The sequence below is a fragment of the Mchenga conophoros genome, linkage group LG18 (assembly GCF_057382185.1).
Source record: "Mchenga conophoros isolate Kocher_MC1m ecotype Shallow Benthic linkage group LG18, M_conophoros_male_GT1.1, whole genome shotgun sequence".
NCBI classification, from domain to species: domain Eukaryota; kingdom Metazoa; phylum Chordata; class Actinopteri; order Cichliformes; family Cichlidae; genus Mchenga; species Mchenga conophoros.
The window spans coordinates 9164912-9185410 of record NC_140543.1 but is presented as its reverse complement, the minus strand read 5'-3'; the positions used below and the strand labels follow the sequence as shown (position 1 = coordinate 9185410).

At 39.5% G+C, this 20499-nt stretch overlaps 2 protein-coding genes and 1 long non-coding RNA gene across 4 annotated transcripts; 2 read left to right on the top strand and 1 right to left on the bottom strand.

Moving 5' to 3' along the window:
* On the top strand, positions 1-3822 carry LOC146553171 (uncharacterized). Its single transcript, XR_014889417.1, has 3 exons — positions 1-216; positions 2880-3005; positions 3073-3822. It is a non-coding gene; the product is annotated as an uncharacterized LOC146553171 (long non-coding RNA).
* On the bottom strand, positions 2313-13900 carry LOC146553170 (acyl-coenzyme A thioesterase 2, mitochondrial-like). The gene is made up of 4 exons (XM_085253650.1): positions 13763-13900; positions 5144-5599; positions 4585-4772; positions 2313-3413 (listed from the first exon to the last, which is right to left on the bottom strand). The coding sequence occupies exons 2-4, from the start codon at positions 5592-5594 to the stop codon at positions 2805-2807; spliced, it is 1248 nt and encodes a 415-aa protein (XP_085109776.1). The 5' UTR covers positions 5595-5599; positions 13763-13900; the 3' UTR covers positions 2313-2804.
* Positions 13901-14806: 906 nt separating this feature from the next.
* Positions 14807-19903, top strand: LOC146553169 (uncharacterized). Of its 2 annotated transcripts, XM_085253469.1 has the most exons (14): positions 14818-14926; positions 15236-15396; positions 16194-16219; positions 16359-16391; positions 16488-16577; positions 16989-17060; positions 17169-17257; positions 17370-17472; positions 17701-17803; positions 17883-17935; positions 18044-18122; positions 18344-18816; positions 19016-19209; positions 19318-19903. In XM_085253469.1, exons 1-14 carry the CDS (start codon positions 14895-14897, stop codon positions 19460-19462), a joined length of 1653 nt encoding a protein of 550 aa, XP_085109595.1. In that variant the 5' UTR covers positions 14818-14894; the 3' UTR covers positions 19463-19903. The 2 variants fall into 2 exon arrangements, with proteins under 2 accessions (XP_085109596.1, XP_085109595.1); XM_085253470.1 differs by lacking the exons at positions 17169-17257; positions 17370-17472 and having other exon boundaries at positions 14807-14926.
* Positions 19904-20499: the final 596 nt, after the last annotated feature.

Sequence of the window (20499 nt, the reverse complement as noted above, 5' to 3'; positions counted from 1 at the left end):
TGCACCCATCAGTAAAGACTTCTTTTCTAAAGTATGAAGTACTCAGATACACCTTTCTGTACTCCTTACAGGACAATAAACCACTGATAAAAATTTCTGTAGTTAAAAAGGGATATTTGACATGAGAACACTCAACCGTTGGAGGTTATGTGAGGCCTGGAAGGTGGGACTGCTGGAAAATTAAAACGTTACGGCTTGAGTTCCACAAAGCTCAAGGTAAATAAAATACCTTTACAAATTTCTTCCATATTCTTAAAAAATTCTGATAATTTCTTTAATATCTTTTAAAAATTCTGATTGTAGCAGCCAAAAAGGAAATCACAAGGTATTGGCTCTTTCCCGGGCCGCTCAGGATATCAGAGTAGAAAAATATTGTGAATAAGATTTATGTGATGGAATCTACAGTTTACAGTTTCAGTACGACTTAAGTGTGCTTTTGTCAAATTATAGAGCAGATTTATTAAGCTCCCTGCGACCCTGGAAAGGATAAGCAGAAGCGAATGGATGGATGGATTTATCAAGCTTCTGCCGCCAGACTTTCCTGAAGTCTCTTCGGTTTAGAAATTTAGATTAAAATACTCTTAGAACTGCATATCTCTAAAAGTAAAATACAAAAAGAAACCCCCAAAACACTTTTGATGAGTTTAGAAAAACAACAGAACTACAGCTGGATATTTGAATTATTTTAAATTATAATACCAAGAAAATCACAACTAAATTAAAGGCTTGAGCAATGTGTGATGTGGTTAACTGTTGTTGTGGAAGTTTTCCATTTAAATAAAGCCTGCAGACGAGCGGTGAGCGGTAGCTAACAGTCTTTAATCAAAACACACAAAGAACAGACAACCAGGCTTGGTGGAGAGCCTACATGACCGTGGGGCAGGTCAGCAGAGTCTCCCCTGAGTCTAACATGGCTCTCAGTTAAATACCTTCTCCAGGAACAAAAGGCAGTACACAGCTGTTTCACACCTTAACCTCCTAGGACCTGGCGTCCACATATGTGGACTTCCCATTTTGGGTTATTTAGACTAAAATACTCAATTTTGCTCTACAAGGGCCTGATATCCACTGATGAGGACATTATACTGCTACTGTTCTATCAAAATTTTAAACGAATATCCTTATATGTGGCTCTGATTTTTCATAAAAACAAAAATAAGGTAAAAAAAAATCTGGTAATTCTTTGTTTTTACATTCATTGGGCCCCAATATGCCCAAATATCAAAGAGAAATTAAAAATACATGCTGTGGAAGAGTTCGGGTCTTACGAGGTTAAGGTTCACACTCCCTTGCTACCTACCAGAGTCCTCAAAGAGACAAAAGTTTCTTCCTGTGGAGCTGTCTGCTTCCCCCAACTTCCTTACTACACCCCCACCATTTGTCTTATAGTATGAGTGTGAAACATGTTAAAATCCAGTGGCACCAAGGCATTATACAATAAAATAATGTGATTAATACATAAGTAAAAGAAATTCCTATACACTGTCAACTGTGATTGGTGTGTGCGAGTGTATTATGCTCAAGGAGCTTTTAACTGCACAAATGAGCAGATTTGTGAAGTTTAGCTTCAAAATGTGTTTTTATATGTTCATTATGATTTTGAAATATGCACTTGTAAATAGCTTTCTGTATGTTTACATTTCTGTGTGTTTGTGTGGAGCAGGGATTTGTGAGCACTCAAAATTCACACAGTGCACACATTTGTAAAATCTTTTTTTTTAGATCATTTTGAGATGTATTATTTCCATAAAATATGCAACAGCCCAAAGAGAGTTTTACATGCATGTTTTTTTCTTAAAACCAAAACTCACTGAAGAAAATGAGTCACTAGTCCGTGCTGTTTCTTGATGTACCCGTGATCTTGTGGACTTATGACGGACTTGAGTCGCAGACCAAATATGGTTCAATACAAAATATGCTCAAAGCAAGTGAATACCTTATTTCTAGTGACGACTTGTGTGGACTTAGTACCTTACTTACTACCTTAAAATACGAGTAAACCATTAAACAGGAGTAGCTACATTGTCTCACCTTGTTTTGTTTTTTCTTCTCACATAATAACAAACTGCTTCCACCTAAAGTTAAGAAATTAATCTGTGGGTTGGACCATATCAATAAAGCCATTTTTAGTTTCCCATTTACACATTATATATATTTGAATATTTTTAATATGTTATGTTTCATGGGTCATCTTTTTAATTTGCTGGTCTCTCAGAAAGGAAACTGTGTAAATTAAACTTTAAACTGAAGTCTATTTGTCAGCTCATTATTCTTTGTTGCGTTTTTTTTAGGCTTTAATAGTTTTAACACAATTGTTTTTTGTTGTTGTTTTTAATTACAACATAAAGATCAATTTACAAAAGATAAGTACAGTAATGTGGGATCAAATAACAAAATCAGCGTTACGCAAAAATTAAAAACATGTATCTACACTCATCATATAATGTTTTTGGCACTGTGATGATGGAACAAATAGCCAAAACAAATAAAAAGTAATTTCAATGAAACATTAAGAAAGGCCGACTGGAAATAAACCATAGCTGACTGTAGAGTCCAGGATAAGCAGACAGAAGATCAAGTGACAATCCCAAAAAATTATAAAGAAAAATGAAAAAAGAAACATGTGTACAGGGCTCAGGAGATACAGGAGGGGAAGACATGTGCGAATCATAATTTCACCTAAAATTTCAAACTGTCATATTAACAACTATTATATTAATTATAAAATGTGATTTTCATACAGTCAATTTGCTGTCATGATTTATGTTTCTGTAACTCAAGCTTTCTAATCATCCTGTTTGAATCTATAACTTGGCTTTAGTCTGTGCTGCATCACAACTCAGGTGAGTTTTGAAGAAATCCTGGATCTTCTTCCACAGGTGGATCTCAGCTGCTATGTGGGCCTTGGGCTCACCTCCCCACAGCACTCGTTTGCCTACACCTGCATTGAAGCTGGAGGGGCAGTGGGGTGCATAAGGTGGCTCCAACATGTGTCCAGCTCCAGGGTAAAAAACAGTCTCAAAGTTCTCCTTCCCATGATGCTTAAGTCTCACTACCATTTCATCCATGTAGGCTTCGCTGTCCCAGTTGAGGTCGTCTCCTACAACCGCAAAAAGAAAATGGCTCTTGGCTCGTTCAATGGGGATCAAGCTGCCCTTATTCTTCTCTGCCAGGGGATCTTCAAGAGCATCCTTTATGATGATTGCACCTGACTCGGTGGGAATAAACTTGCTTTCGTCAAACAGTATTGATGACAGGATCTGCCGTTTCTTGTAGTAGAGAGGCGTGACCACATTGGCGTTACAGGCATTCATGCACACTATGGCCTCGACACCTGGCACAAAAGCAGCGAGTGCCAGTCCGATATTTGCTCCCTTGCATCTTGACATTATGCCAACTCCTTTACTGCCCACCTATGAAATAACACAGAAATTAAAAGGCGATGCAAATCTATAAAACATTTGGAGCGCAGGGCTGACTCTACCTGTCATTATTTTCATTTTTGTGGACTACATATGCATATTACCATTACTAAATAAATAAACACATTCATATATGCACAGTGAAGCTATCATGATCCGGGTGAGTGGCTGGAAACTTCTACCAGGGTCTTGAGTCTCCTTGGTATCTGGCCCTGGGCAGGGCCGTCATATCTCCAACAGCTTCACTCACCTGGAGCTGAGTTGAGGCAATCAGGCTAAAGAGATTTAAGCCTTACACTGATATTCCCTCTCCAACAGTTTGTCAACTACTTCATGTTGGTAGCTGGCTCTAATGCTCCATGTTATTTGCCAAGTGCTTTTCTTACCTTGTTCTCTTGTGCCCTAGCTTTTCCCGGAACCTCCAAAACCCTTACCCCCAAATTAAGCTAATCTCTTGAACCTCGGATAACCCAGTGTCTTGGCAGTAGTACTGGGGTCTTTAGACACATCTATCACTAGTTTTCTTTCTAGAGTGTTTGAAATCTTTTGCTTCCTACCCTGCCAAGCTTGTTCTGTACTGTGTGACTCTCTTGGCTGAATTTCTTAACTTTGCATATTGAAACTTGGAAATGCTGTGATAACTTTGTATATCTATTTCTTGCTTAGAGATCTTCAACATTTCTTATTCTATAAAATTATAAAAGGATTTCTTCTGTTTTTGGGGTGATGCGTTCTCAAGTGACAGCTCAAACATTGCACAGCAGTGGCTTCTACTATCAATAAAAAGGTCAATTTTTCAGGGGGCTGATAATGTTGATCTTGAAAATTATTATATGTTAGAAATTATTATGTTATTGTGTGATAATAGAAACAATTCATGTTTTCTCAAGAAGATTTGTGCGATTACAAAAAATATGTCGTAAAGCTGAGGCTTTATGCTCTCTGAAATTTATTCAATTATCTGAATGAATGTAAATGAGAGTATTTCTGAAACTCCACTTAAGCTAATTAAGATCCCCATTAGCTACAGGAATACAGCAGATATTCCACCTGGGATCTACAAATTTACTCTCCTCTCTGAGAATGCACAGAGTATAGAAACATAAACTTTCCTTCAGTATGAAACATCTTTCTGCTGTCTGTGCGCACTAGAGCAACTCACCTTTGGTTGCTGTTTTAAGAAATTCATTGCTTCTTCAAAGTGGTCCAGATGTGTCTCTGTGATATTGTCACCCTTCTTATTGTACACCGCCACTGAGAGAACCACAAAGCCTTTGTTAGCCAGTAGACTGGGTCTTGCCTCAGATACTGAGGTGGGCAAATCCAACACAGCAGGAAAAGGACCTTTTCCTGGAAGAAAGAAAAAAGATTCTAATCAGCAGCAAGTCATATTTTAAATTTTATTCTTAATTTCTCTGGAAGCCAGTGAAGGGACGCAAGAATAGGTGTAATATGTGACAGTCAGCTATTTTTTGTTAGCAGTCTTTCAAACAAAGGTCTTGCTGCATTCTGTACTAACTGGACATGAGTTGTGGAGGACTGAGAAACGCACCTGAAATGTGAACTACAGTAAGCAAGGTGGGAGAAAATTAAAATTTGAACTAGAAGTTTCAGATGACTGAATGACAGTTAAAGTTTAATTTCAACAATGTTGATTTAAAAGCTGGTTAATGTTAAATGAACTAAAATGAACATAGAAACCTAGCAACCACCTCCAGTACCTGGAGGAGTGAAAAGGACTCCACGGATGTTCCCTTCATTGACGGGAACCCTGGTGACCCCATCTCTCATCAGAAGCCTCTCATTCATCATCTCTGCCAGTAATCTGCCCTCCTCCTCATGCACGGAAAACTTCACCACCTGGGGGTTTATGGCATTTGTCTTTAGATATATTTTGTGCATGGTATGTGGCCTCATGGAACACAGCAGACCCATGGGTTCTACTCCAACGTAGCTCCCACCTAGCGAGGGGTCTCTTTTCAGGTCGACCTCCCCACTGCCATCAGCCCTGTAGGTGGCCGAGGAGCTGAACACCACTCCCTTGTCATCAGTTAATTTGGCTCTCATGTTGACAACCTGCCTTGGCCTCAGCCCGGCCACCTTCACCTGAATGGGCTCATCAAACATACATTTGATGCTTGGCAGCAGCTTCAGTCTCACTTGAGAGGACATCTTTTCTGAAAAAGAGAAAAAGATTGGACTTTATGAATGTAAGATAAAAAGTCCCCTTACACAATACTTTTTGTAAGAAATTTCAGAGACAGATCGATCCATATTACATTACATTATGTTTATTAATTACACCAACAACCCACTGTCCCAGTTTGGTCTCTGAGTGCAGGAAACCCAAATCCAAACTCCACTCAAAAAATGTGCCAGTTTAAATATGTATCATTAGCAAGCAACCACATTACAAGTGCCCACTGTACTCTCTGTCAATAATGTTAATACTAGATCCATTTCAGACAGTGGCAGTAATATTTTACACTGGGCAGCAAATCAGCACAGCAGGATCTTCCAGAGCGAGACAGAAACTCTGACTATTTTTTGTTAATATTTAACAGCTCTTGCACAGCCACTGTTAGTGTGATACCTTTGCACCAGATACCCTCCCATGCACCCATCAGTAAAGACTTCTTTCTAGTTAAGTAAATGGTTTGCATGGATTTCCATTAAAGGTTTTTTTTATGTTCAGTACAATTATTCAGTCACTCGTTGCACTTCAGGCAGTTTTGATTCCCGTTTTCATGATCACACAGCCACTTCAAAAGGTAAACACCAACTTCAAAGTGATATTTCTCTTCCATTGTTTACAATTAAATTTTTAAAAACAAAAAATTTGAATAGATGTTGATTAGGACAAAAGGTCCCAAATCCATGCCATCAATGCATAGTCACAATTAATTAAAAGTTAATAAGACTTGCAAGGTGGTAACACAAGCTGACTGGAAATAACAGAGGCACAAAGAGTCCAGGATAATCAGGAAAAAGTGATCCAGTGATCCAGTCCTGCCTGGCAGGATGATGTGTTCACAGAATTTGATATATATTCTGTCATGCAATCAGTTAAACCAGGGATAGGCAACTCCAGGCCTCGAGTGCCAGTGTCCTGCAGGGTTTAGATCTCACCCTGGGTCTCGCACCTGAATCAAATGATTAGTTCATTACCAGTCTTCTGGAGAATGTCAAGACACGTTTAGGAGATAATTTAGCAATTTGAATGAGCTAAAACCTGCAGGACACCGGCACTTGAGGCCTGGAGTTGCCTACCCCTGGGTTAAACTGTTATTGATTTCTCAATGTTGTTCACAAATTACATTCTCTATACCCTCAAAGCAGTCCTGCAGCTTTGAGGGTATTCACAAGACCGCCTTGTGAATATGGGTCTTTTAACAAGAGGAATATATCTCCACGTTGGGTGAGTGTTGAGTAATTACATATGAGAGCATGAGGGTGGGAATGGATGTTTGTATCTGGTCGGGTATCAGACGCCACCTCTCTGGGGGCATCTCGGGCCCTCCAAGGTATGGAGGCCTATCTCCCCCCACCACTTCCCCTGCCAGTGACAGACGCCCTCAGACATCGGTGCGTTGGTGGTTCTTTGTGTCCGGGGATGGGCGCCCAGGTACACACCGACTCACTCCTTGGTGGCTGCTTGTCGGGGCCTGGAGCCTGGGGCTCGCTCGGACCATTTCGGGGGTGGGGTGCCCTCAGCCTCTCGGCCTGGGGCTCGGTCACTCAGGCACAGCTGGCTGCCAGCGGAGCTCACGGGCACGTCACTGCAACCCCCCCGGCTTCTGCTCCGCGGCTGCTGAGTGACCCCTCATCTGGGACTCTCGTCAGCTCTTTCTGGGATAGTGGCGCGGCTGCCCCTCTGTTGGTCTTCCTTGGTCTCTTGTGTTCTGGGGGCCTCTGGATGTTTGGAGTTTTGATCTCCTCCATACCTGCTTCATGCCCTGGTGGATGGGGCTGTGGCTCCCCACACCCTCTAGCACAGCGGTCCCCAATCCCCGGACCGGTACCGGTCCGTGAGTCGTTTGGTACCGGGCCGCGAGAGTTGAGGCTCAGGTGTGAAATGTATGGTTTTCAGGGTTTTTATCGTTTTTCAGCGTTATTTTGTTATCGTTTTTATCGTTTTTATCATTAACTCGGTTTTCCTGGGTCTTTTCACGTGTGTTATGAATAAATCTTCTTTTTTTCGGTACCGGTACTAGTTTTATTATGTTGTATTTATCCGCAACACCTTAAAGGTCCGTGAAAATGTTTTTGGGCATAAACCGGTTCGTGGGGCAAAAAAGGTTGGGGACCGCTGCTCTAGCAGATCATTACATGAAGGAACCTTTTAAAAACAAGCGCGTTCATGCTTACAGGTGTACACACGGGTGCTCACACACACAAACTACACCCTTTTTGGCTCCTACCTCAAAGCACACTGTGCGCTGTTGATCTTACGTGCTGCACAATAATGTTTAATATTTAGTATTTACCGTTATATTCCCATAGATCATCGTGATGTTGTTTATTCTATTGCTCTCGTTTTCTTCTGCTTGTTTTCTTTTTTCATTCCCAACAGGTGAAATTAAAAAAAAGTATCTACTGTTATCTATTGTTAGCTAGTTTATTGTGAGGGTGTTGTTTTTAGATTAGATTGGATTAGATTAGATAGAACTTTATTAATCCCTCGGGTGGGTTCCTCTGGGAAATTCGATTTCCAAAAAAGCACAGCACCGACAGAAGTTACAGAGTTACAGAATATTATATATATATACACACACACACACACACACACACACACACACACACACACACACACACACATATATAAATACAGAGACAATATAAATAAAATATACGAAGGGGATAAATAGAATAAATAGGAATAAAAAATAAAAATACAAGTGAATTGCACATTTCAAGTATTGAGGTCTATTGCACTGTTGACTATTTACAAAAGTATTGCACAAAAGGTATTGTACAGTGAGGTGCAGAGGCACTACAGCTTAGTTGTTCCCCCCTCCTTTGTCCTCCTGTTTCCCCTCCCTCTCCCCTCCAGAGAGGAGTTAAACAGTTTGATGGCGTGTGGGACAAAGGAGTTTTTAAGTCTGTTAGTTCTTGTCTTGGGGAGAAGCAACCTGTCACTGAACAGACTCTTCTGGTTGTTAATGGCCGTGTGCAGAGGATGCCTGGCATTGTCCATAATGTCCATCAGTTTCTTTAATGTCCTTTTCTCTGCCACTGTCACCAGAGTGTCCAGCTTCATGCCGACCACAGAGCTAGCCCTCGGCCCTGTTTCAGGAAGCCGGTTTAGTGGAAAAACTGAGTAAGTATACCCTGAGTTAACGAAAACTCTGGGTTTTCGGTTTCACAAAGCGAGTTCAGCTGCAGCCTGAGTGAGTCACTATGACGACACACGCCGTGAAGCTAACCTGCCCCCTAGCAGGTTTACTACAACTAACCCTGACTGTCTCCGCCCCTTTGTCGGAAACCTGACAGTAGGAAGTGTCAGACATGGCGTGTCCCTTCCTTGAAGAGCCAGTAGATCGTGAAGCCCAAATTCTCCGCAGAGCTCTCCGCCGGGAGAGAGTGATCAGAGCGCGTTTGGACATTTTATCATTTCCTGATGATTTTCTGTGTGAACGTTACCGTTTTTCAGCACAATCTATAATTTATTTGGATAACATCCTCAGGCCATATATTACGCATGTGACACATCGCGGACATGCTCTCAGTTCTGTACATATTATTTGTATTGCACTTCGGTTTTTTGCAAACGGGAGCTTTCTGTATAATATTGGTGACGCTGAGCACGTTTCCAAGGCTACCGTCTGTCGGGCAGTCAGGAATGTTACAGTTGCACTGAAACGTCTCCTGTACTCGTTTGTGGTGTTCCCCGGTCATAGACCCACAAGATTCATCAAAGAGGGATGCCACAAAATTGCAGGTATCAGGATGACCAAAACTTAATTTATGATGTGGTGATACTTGAACTACTACTTAAATTTTACATTTATTTTCAGGGTTCCCAGGCGTGATTGGCTGTACAGATGGCACTCACATTCCAATCATTGCTCCTTCAGTAAATGAAGGAGACTATGTGAACAGGAAGTCTTTCCACAGCATTAATGTACAGGTACATAGTTCCCTGTAGCATGTCAAACTAACAAATTATTTCATTATAGTAATGGATGCTAATTTGTGTTCTCTGCACTGTGAAGATCATATATGATGCTGCCAACATTATCACAAATGTGGAAGCCAAGTGGCCAGGCTCTGTCCATGACTCACAAATATTCCGTGAATGTACACTGAGCACAAAATTTGGACATGGTGAGTTGAAAATACTTTAAAATATATAAAGACCAATTGCTTCAGGGACATTTGAACTGAAGTGTATCCTTCTGTCTTAGGAGAGTTCACTGGCTACTTGCTTGGTGATAGGGGGTATCCATGTTTACCCTATTTGCTTACCCCTTACTCTGACCCTGAACCGGGCCCACAGCAGCGATATAATCTGGCTAATTGCAGGACAAGAGCCAGAGTTGAAATGACTATCGGAATGCTTAAGGCCCGGTTCCAGTGCCTGCAAAGACTCAGGGTCACCCCAGAAAGGGCATGTGACATTATTGTGGCATGTGTGATTCTTCACAACATTGCCACAATTAGAGGAGAACACTGTCCTTCTGAACCAAACATCAGCAGTGATCCAAACCATGAACATCCTGACCCTCCCACGGACATACAAGATGGAAGCGCAGTCAGAGACACCATATGTCACAATCATTTCTTTTGACCCATCACCTCAACATGTTGAAAGAAGAATAAACAGATTTTTTGTTCAACTGGCTTTATTGGTCGCCTGTATTTCCTGTACACAAAGTATTAAAAGATGTAAACCTCATAAAGTGTCTCTGTTGCTTCCTCCTCTGTAACAGCTGTCGATGTTTCTTCATTATTTTCCTGTAGTAAAGAAATAAACAACATTGCTGTTCTACTGTAAACTCATATAATCTGTGGAGTATTACTCACAACTGCATGTTGGTCTGGCTCAACAGGAGGCTGCACCAGATGCAGTACACCACCACCATCAACTGATAGAATATGAGGTTTATACAGGTCACTTATAACTTACAAGGGACCAAATGGCAATTAACAAACATACCAATCACCTTACACTTCATTGTCATTATGCTCTCAAAGACAACCAAGACTGAGGGAAGGCAAAATCAGTAGGAAAATAACTTCACTACAAAATAATCCATTATGGTAAAGAGTTTATCAAATGAATGAGCAGCACTGCAAAGGTGACTGTGAAGAAAGGATGTATGCACATCATGTATTATTTTGAATTTACCCCCTATGTAGGCACTTGTGTCTTGCGGGGTTATTGACTCAGAGGATGTCCCCGCAGAGATGCCTTCGGCCACAGGGCGCCCACTGTTTTGGCTGAGGGCCAACTGCTCAGCCTCTGTGAGTGGTGGTGGTGGAGGACCCCCACCTGTTTTTCGGGCCTCCACTTTTTTTCTGTTGGCTATAACGGGTCACATTTGAGCATACAGAGTAAGCAAATATGTACTTGTAATGTGCTCAGATAATTTCAATAAGTGCTTACAGAAAGAAAATTAATGTAGCCTCTAACTGCAATTGATTTACATCGGACAAACAGACCAAGCACTATGGCTCATAATACAATTACACCTTACCTGTTTGGACTATATTTTTATTAGAGATGGCACGATACCACTTTTTTATGTCCGATACCGATACCGATATCATAAATTTGGATATCTGCCGATACCGATATGAATCCGATATACTGTTTTTTAATCAACAAAACTGTTTTTTAAAATATCTTGCTGCATTTTGCAAGTCTGCAAGTTCATACTCAAGTTTAAAACAACAACTACACTAAAGCTATTCTGTTATACCTGTGTACAAAAAAAATATTTAATAGTTCAGCAATACTGATCAATCTAATAAACTTAGACCTACACCATCCTCCCTATTCTGGTATTTTAAAGAGTACTTAGCGTAAATATTAAGCAACCTAACTAATAGGGTTCCAACTCCCAGCAACAACAAAAATAAATAAATAAAAAATAGGGAACCACCCCTCACGCGCCACCTCATGATGCTTAATCGACGTAATCAACCTTAATTTGATGCAGTGTGAAAAAAAATGCACAGAAATCAATTATTTTTCAAGAAATATTAAATAGATTCAACATCTTTCTTCAACAAAATTGCAGACTGCACAGATGGTACCTTCCCAAAGGAAAAAGTACTATAGCTTACTAGGGTATATATATTAGACTTAATAGTCACTATATACAGTAATTGACTTCTATTCATTTTACATCAAATTAAAACTTTGTGTGTCAGATAATTATTTATTAAAAGCTAGACATTTTAAATGAGAATAAGAAAGAAAAGTATGTCTTTGTGCCCCCTTTTCCCAGTTAATGCCCTATCGGCCCCCCTGGATAAACTTTGCTAGATCCGCCCCTGCACAGTTACCAGCGTCAGCTACGTAGAAAAAGATCCTGGTGTAGAAAGTAATATTAAATAAATTCTAACAACAGCTTATCAAGCTTAAACGTGCTGCTGTTGTTCAGCCGCTGGTTTCCTCTTTCTGGTGCAAAGTGGGCCAAAAACAAAGACGGACTCGCGACAGAAAAGCCGATCAGCTGATCATTTAAGCAGTTTCACGATTGAAGTAGCAGCCGGAGAGCGAGAGGCAGTCGCTCGTTAAGCTTAACGCAGGAATGCTTTACAAACATTCAGAGATGGACTTACACACTTGCTTTACTTCTCTCGGGGATAACTTTGTCGGAGATGAAATGCCGGGTTGCTAGCGAAGCTCCAAATGCTATCCAGACCACCGACAGGTCCCGCATGCCACAGCCGCTCTATCACGTGATGCATACTGCTCCGACATGCTAACGTTCTGAGGTGAGTTACGGCGTGTTGCAAGTTTTGTGAGGTGCTTTCGTGATATTTAATGGATCGGATTACATTTTTTATTTTTCTCCGATATCCGATCCAGTCATTTAGGTCAGTATCGGACCGATACCGATACGTAATATCGGATCGGTCCATCTCTAATTTTTATATTTCATTTTTACTTGCTGCCAGGCACGTTTGGGGCCTGTTGGGTTGCACCTGCGCTCACATCACATCACAAAATAAAATGTATAAAATAACAAATAAAATAACATATGATAAAATAACGTGTTAAATGGGTGGAAATCCCTAGATCAATGTTTAAATTAACACTCACGCATTGACTCTGTCGGCTATGTTTTGCCATGCATGCTCTCTTTCTTTTGCAGCTGTGGCTGTGTTACTTTTTTCCGCGGAATTTGCATGTTATCGGCATATGCTGCCATCAGAATTTCGGCCTCAAGCGCTGTGAAATACATTGACCGCGCCTTCTTTCCCTCCGTCTCCATGGTGACTCGCTTAATCTGTGCTCCGCTTATCAGGGCTTTATGTATCCTCGTCCGCGCGCTTCACTTGGGGTTGACGCAACTCCGCGTTGATTGAACTAATTGTTATCAGCCTTTCTGAAACCGAATATTCCGAGTTGGACAGTTCGGGGTTACTCAACCGTGAGTGTCGTTTTTCACTCTGAGTTTTCTAAACCGGCTTCCTGAAACAGGGCCCTCCTGATCAGTTTCTCCAGCCTGGATGAGCCTGGATTTCTCCAGCCTGGATTTATTATGTTGCTCTTTGTTTTTTTTTCTTCCCCCCTTTCTCACCATCTCTTCTCCCCTCTATTTTTCTTTCTTTCTCACCCTCTCTTTCTTTAACCCTGTCCTATCCCCCAGTCATGTCTGTCCCATCTTTAAAAAATGAAAATAAAATAAATACATAATTATAATAAAGGTCAGTTAAATGGACCAATATGGCAAAGCCACGATGATCCACTTGGTAAAGTAAATCCACTTGGCATCTTTCTTGGCCTTCAGACAACAATTCTGATGGCTAAAAATCCAAACGGGACAGGCAAAAACAAATAAATAAATAAAATAAAATAAAATAATATATATATATATATATATATATATATATATATATATATATATATATAGACCTCAATACGTAAATTATCACTGTACTGTAACATGTACAGTACTTGCAAAATAGTTTTCCATATGTTTACATTGCTGTGTATCTATGTGGACTGGAGCACGGATTTGTGAGCACTCAAAATTAACTCAGTCCGCACATTTGTATATCGTAGATTATTTTCAACCTTTCGAGACAAATGTATCTCCATATATGTGCAACAGCCGAGAGTTTTACAAGGATGTTTTTTTTTTCTTAAAACCAAAACTCACCGAAGCGAATGAGTCTGGTGGTTGGTTTTGTTTCTCGAAGTACCCGTGATCACGCGGACTTAAGACAGACTTGAGTCGCAGCCCAAATATGTTTTAAATTCAAAATACGCTCAAAGTACGCTTCTGGTGACGACTTGTTTGGACTTTGCCTTAGCCAAGTATCCCAGAATGCATTTCAAACGAAATTCAGAACTGGAAGTAAAGTTCTGAAAAAGCACTGTTTCTAGTGCATAAAATAGTGCGACGATTTCGGCGAGAATGTAGCAACATTAAATATCCGGCCAAATTATCAAAATATTACCTATTTGCAAAAGTTAAGCACAAGATATATAATTTTTTAGGATATATTATATATATATATAATGGGTGACGTTTGCTTTTCTGCAGTGGTTTATTCTTGAGAAAATCGGTTTTGCAGAGTTTAAAGTCAGCCTGCAAAAAGTGTCTGATTTTATTTCACTTTAATGTGTTGACATCGGTGTTTTTACCCACCACAGTCGAGCCAGCCGCCGCTTGTTAACCGCTTAAACATTCGTGCGCTTCTACACTGAGTTTTAGGGTAGTATGTAACATGTCGATCTGTTCCTGGATATCCTGAAAGCCGATGTCAAATCAGCTCCAGAAATGATCATATTATATTTCAGCTGTTTTCAAAACAAACGGTCTGTAGGTAAGTTTGTAGATTATTTTAGAATGCAGAAAACAGGTCATTTTAACATCTGACCTGATTGTTTTTGTTGAGTTAGCAGCATGATCCTTGAATACATGTACAAGAGTAACATAATATTTTTTAATATTATAGTTCATACAGCACACACATGTTACTGAAAGGTTACAAGTCTGTTGATTGTTCAGTCATTGACTAATCAGTCACCACACTGAAGTTCTTAACAACTGATTTGTTAAGAAGTCAGTCCACCGTTTGCTCCAGTCTTTCCAGAGTGCTTCACACTGATGGTCCCTTTAAAGTCGAGCATTGTGCAAGAATGAACTTTGCATGCCCTGGACTTTCAAACTATAGTCGGGTTCCTGATAAGTGGATACAAACAACTCAAAACGGTGAACTGTAATTGTCGCTTAACAGTAAAACTGGGTTGCAGTGTTTGTGAATGCAGCTTTACTGAAACTGTAAATGATGTCTGACAGAGGGCGCTCGAATAGAAGGTGTGAGAAGTTATTATAGAATATTACTGCTTACCTGTACTAAAAGAATGGAGCCGGTATATTTCGCTCTCAGATTGCTGCTTTACTTGAGGTTCATAGGATATTTAAAAGTAGAAGGCAACACTGGTTGGTGATGGAGATTGTTGGTCAGACCTAGAAACTGTATGTGTGTTACAGAGCTTTTTCTGGCTTTTCTTTTATTCTTGCAGAGGATGTTGTGCTTATTTTACGGACGATCTGATTTCCTGGACGATCTGATTTCCTCGTGTCAGCATTGTTCCCACATCATCATAATTAATGTTGTTCCAGGTTCAACATTGCAAGTGACCAATCACCTTCTTGTGACGTCATTCCTTTGCGACTTCGAAATACCCGCCTTCGAGTATTTCGAAATACAAGTGAAGAAGCGAAAAACCGCCGCCTGTCCGCCGAATTTGAAGTCAATTTAGGATACTTTCCTTTAATAAACGGTAAGCATTATACATATGTTCCTCACTTGGCTTGCTGTTTGTTTGCTAGCGATAGGCTACTTGACGACAGCATTAGCTAACCAGTGTTCCCCAACTTTTTGGGTGTTTCGTGGCCCGGGGGTTGGGTCAGGCAAAATTGCAGTAGCTTCCCTGATCATTTTACAAACATAAGTGAAGAGAATCTGGACTAAAAGGCCTAGACTTATGGTTGTGTGCTGAATCTATGAATCAAACTATCACCTGGAAACATAATTAACTGGTCCATAGCTGTGAAACTGGACATGAGTTCTTGATTCTATGGAGATTAACAGTAATCCAGAAATTTACAAATTTGTCCTGGTACATCGCGTAAATGTTGTCCCAGGGACATCGCGTAAATGTTGTCCCTGGGACATTGTGTAAATGTTGTCCCTGGGACATCGTGTAGAAGTTGCCCTGGGACATCGTGTAAATGTTGTCCCTGGGACATCGTGTAAATGTTGTCCCTGGGACATCGTGTAATTGTTGTCCCTGGGACATCGTGTAGATGTTGTCCCTGGGACATCGTGTAAATATTGTCCCTGGGACATCGCGTAAATGTTGTCCCTGGGACATCGCGTAAATGTTGTCCCTGGGATATCGCGTAAATGTTGTCCCTGGGATATCGCGTAGATGTTGTCCCTGGGACATCGTGTAGATGTTGTCCCTGGGACATCGTGTGATAGCTTGTAAATAATGGAATGAAAATTATTGATTGTTATTAACTTGTGAAAAAGAAGTGTAACAAATCCACATGTTATGTTCTTACACCCTTACAGAAACTGTGACTCCTTCACAATGTCAGGTAAATGTCAACTCATGTTGAATAATCAACCAATCAAGCCTTTTATTATCACATGCAATGTTATTGTACAATTTACTTAATGAATCGTGTTCCTTAGTTCTGTTTTTATTTATATGTATTTATTTATTTGTTTTATAAGGTAATAGATGGCCTAATCTATTTGCAGTGTGAGGTATGTTGAAAAGCTTGTTTGATCATAATGACATAGCATGTTTACGTTTTTTGTAATGTATTTGAAAACATAGGTGTATTTATGTTATTTTTATAGAATTTCCCTCACATTTATCCAATACCAAGCCAAATCACTGAAAAAATTTTGGATGGGTCCACAAGAGCACAAAGTGCATACTTTTTGAAGGTATGACTTGGACTGTGGTAACTATGTTCTTATCACAAAGGGTTTATAAGTTGCCACTATAAACAAACAGCATTTTCCAAAATTGAAGCCTTGTCAGAAGAACCTGAAAAATACCTTTCTGAAACCTTTTCTGTGTAAAGACTTGTTCAAAAGCAATGCACACAGATTAAAACATTTCTGTCTTGGCCAACTGATAAAGAACACCAAAAATTGAGTGGTGCGTGTTGAGTCTGTGGTCTTGATTTGTTTTGTACACACTATAGAAATTAATTAATGTAAACCAAAAATGACACTTTCTATATGTTTGTGTATCTGCAGAATTAATTATAAGTCTCACCTGACAAGCTTTTGCAGTTTTGCAGTGTCATTCTTGACAGAAAAACATTCTTGTCACATTATTTTTATTTCCAGAAAAACATCTTTCAGATGTATGAGAAATTGATTGGAGCCTGTCTGGAAAACGGCAGCCACTGGACCTTGTTTGTAAGTTGCACAGATTTTGCACTCTCTCTAGTGCATGATACTTTTCGGTGTCCCTCATTAGGAAAGCTCAAGGCCCAAGCCTACCATATCCATCTTTTTACAAAACAGTTTTGTGACATACCCAAGAGGACCATAGTCTATATGAATTCATTTGGCGAGTCGGAGGTCAGAAAAAGTGCGGTGTTGAAAAACTGGAGGTAATTAATTAACATATTTAACATAACATATTTAATTTAATTGAAATCATTACCGAACGTGGTTATTGATTTCTCTATATGCTTTTTATTTGTAATAACTGCGATCTCTCAGCTCATTTGCTTCAGCAAGAGGCTGCACTGGAGAGTGGACCTTGTCACATGTGAGCCACCCACATCAACAGGATGGGAACTCATGTGGAGTGCATGTCATAATGGTACTGAAAACTATAGCTTTAACCTATATAAGTAATGTTTACATTTTTGCCTATTCAGTTTTTAAAGCCTTAGAGGCAGGATGGTAAAATCTCAATTCTTTTTGTAGATTGAACCATTTCAGCAGTAATGCTTTGCTTTGGTTGCTCTGTTTTTTTTTTTTTCTCGGGGGGGGGGGTTAAAAACAAACAAACATTTCTTTGTTAATCTAATTCTTCGTCAATTATTAGTTTGCCCAATCTCTCATTGACGGTAAAACACAAGTGGAGGAGTACAACACTGAAATCACAAAGCTCAGGTCCCGACTTTGCCACTACTTATTTTCCTCAATAGGTAAAGATAAAATTAGCTGCCTTCTTTTTCTCTAACATTGGAAAATGTAACTTGTACTTAAACAAATTATATTTTGCAGATCGAACTAGGAAGTGCAGTCAGTGCTGGTGTGTGATTGCAGCCAAAGACCGGGTACACTATGACATGTCCTTAGCCATATAGATTGTTTATTTAATGGACTTTGTTCATTTGTTTTTTGTTTGTTTATTTCTTCTTCTTTTTTTTTTTTTAAATTCACAGGTGCAGTGCCAGAAATGTGGTGCATACAAGCACATGCGTTGTTCAAAGTCTGTTTGTGGCATCTGTATCTTCTGTGAGAGTAAGTCACAATATAACTAAACAATGTCCAAAAATGTTTAAAGTGAATTTTTTTTTCGTAATTTTGCCTTTGCACACCAGGACTGTGTAATTAAAGTGGACGTTTCAAGATCCAGTTTTTACACAAAACTATTTTAGACATAACTGTGTCGTATTGTGGGGATTTCTCTTCACAATTAAATTGATATAGTGCTGTTTATATCATTCTTCTTTATGTAACAGCACAGTGCAGCACAGCAGAGGGAAAGGAGTTGTGCAGCATAGTGGGTGGCTATACAGGAGGAGCAATAGAAGTAGCCAGTGAAGAATGTCATCAGGGAAAGCATCAGGCAGCGAATGACAAAGGAAAAGTTCCTAAGGGAGAGAACATCTGCAGCAAATCGACAAGTAACAGTGAGATAGGAAGACTGACAGTCAGAGATGAAGGTACACAGACTGAAGACAAAGAAAAAGAAGCAGAAGTATACGGCACAAGTCTGAGTACAGATAATGCTGCTGCTGATGATGTTGACAGGATCGATGCAGATACAGAATTCCAAACTGATTCAGAAGGAACTAGTACAGTTTACAGAGTGCATGGTCGCTTATCTGTACCAAGCTCAAAAAAGAAAACCTACACAATAACAGAAGACGAGATCAAGCGCAGAATCAACGCAGAGAACATGTCAGTTCATGTTTTCAGAGGTTTGATTGGGGTAGATATACATTTCGTGATTTTGATGTCACCTGAAATAAATCCGGGTTACTCGTATCAATGAAGTGACAATGTGGCTGGAAATTGTGCATTTGCTGCAACATATACACAATTACACCATGTAAACAAAAGCATTTAACTTTGTGCGCATGTGTGTGTCTCTCTCTGCTCTTTTGGTGTTTGCACTTTTTCTTTTTTAGGGCCGTAAAGCCAAACTGCCCGCAATGATTCTTGACAGGCCTAAGAAGGCCAAAACTAAAGTAACGGTGTTTAGTGTTCTGAGTGAAGAGGAGGCTGGGGAGCTAGCCCTCGGGTTTGCCGGAAGATTGGCCTGCGATGTCACAACAGACATGGTCTGTAAAGGCATCGACCATTCAAGTGCTGATATGACAAAGTAAGTTAGTAAAACAATATGAAAGTTGTATCTTTTTTGGTATTATTTGTCATTTCCCCGTATTTGGGTTATTGGTGTAACATTGTTAATCTTACTTTCTAATAACAGACAGACTCTTCTCAAAATCCAACACAATCTTAAACATGAGCTGACTGATTCCTCAACCTTCAGTTTGCTGACACACACCTTTGGCCCCGCTGCACTGGATTCTGTCATTTCATTCCTGTGTGAAAAACTTGATCTTGTCTCTTAAATAATGAAACCTTTTGTGACTTTTGTTTGTTCTGTAAATCAGAATCTTGAAAATTGTTCATTGTTGTTCTAAGTTTGTGTTAACTATTTGGCAAAAATGATTGGTTCCTAATCCAAACAGCATAATGACTGTTCTAACACATATCTTAAAAATGCTACAAAGAAAGAAAATTATCACATATGTTTCAATATGAATGTAATTGTGTCACACTCGGTTTGTAGTAGCTTTCCTGTTTTATTTTGAGTTTTGGTATGTTTACACTGTTATTTTTATTTCCCGTGTGTTCGTCTTCCCTTATTAGTTTTACTGTATTTAATTAGTCTGATTTAATAACTTATAATTATTTACTTTCCAGTGTGTATATATGCTCCTCGTTTGGATTATTGTTTGTTTGAGTTCTGCCTGTCTTTTCTATTAAAGATTTGGACTTTTGGACTATTAGTGGACCTCGTAGGTTTTTATTCTGTTCAATTGGTAATTGACTGGGTTTAATTTAGTGGCCTGGAAAACAGGCCAGAGGGGTCTGGTCATTTTAACCCCCTAAGACCCGAAATCTTCCATGGCATGCATTTTTAATTTCTCTTTGATATTTGGGCCGATTGGAACCCGATGAATGTAAAAAAGAAAGAATTACCAGGTTTTGGTTTTTTTTACCTAATTTTTGTTTCTGAGAAAAATGAGAGCCACATATGAGGACATTAATTTGAAATTTCGATAGAACAGTTGCAGTATAATGTCCTCATAACTGTATATCAGGCACTTGTTGATCAAGATTTAGTATTTTGGTCTAAATAACCCAAAATGTGATGTCCACATGTGTGGACGCCAGGCTGGAGTAAAGTGTTAGAGCTATTTATACCTATGTAAACTTTTATACACTGGTTTTTACCTGTCTTGTTTCAGAAAGGTTTAAAAGGGTAATGTCCACAGTTTATTTGTTTATTTATTTGTTTGAATTCAACATATTTTATTAAAGTAATTGAGCTTGAACACAGAAAAAACTGAATCAAATAATCATAAAATCAAATCACTTGCAT

Excerpts from the sequence above, each read along its gene's own strand:
- LOC146553170 (XM_085253650.1), bottom strand. The coding sequence starts at position 5,594 with ATGTCCTCTCAAGTGAGACTGAAGCTGCTGCCAAGCATCAAATGTATG. Across the intron at positions 4,773-5,143 it reads AGTCCTTTTCACTCCTCCAG|GAAAAGGTCCTTTTCCTGCT; the intron begins GTACTGGAGGTG and ends TCTTTCTTCCAG. Across the intron at positions 3,414-4,584 it reads TCTTAAAACAGCAACCAAAG|GTGGGCAGTAAAGGAGTTGG; the intron begins GTGAGTTGCTCT and ends GTTATTTCATAG.
- LOC146553169 (XM_085253469.1), top strand. The coding sequence starts at position 14,895 with ATGATGTCTGACAGAGGGCGCTCGAATAGAAG. Across the intron at positions 17,061-17,168 it reads GCAGCCACTGGACCTTGTTT|TTTTGTGACATACCCAAGAG; the intron begins GTAAGTTGCACA and ends TTTACAAAACAG. Across the intron at positions 17,473-17,700 it reads GTGGAGTGCATGTCATAATG|TTTGCCCAATCTCTCATTGA; the intron begins GTACTGAAAACT and ends GTCAATTATTAG.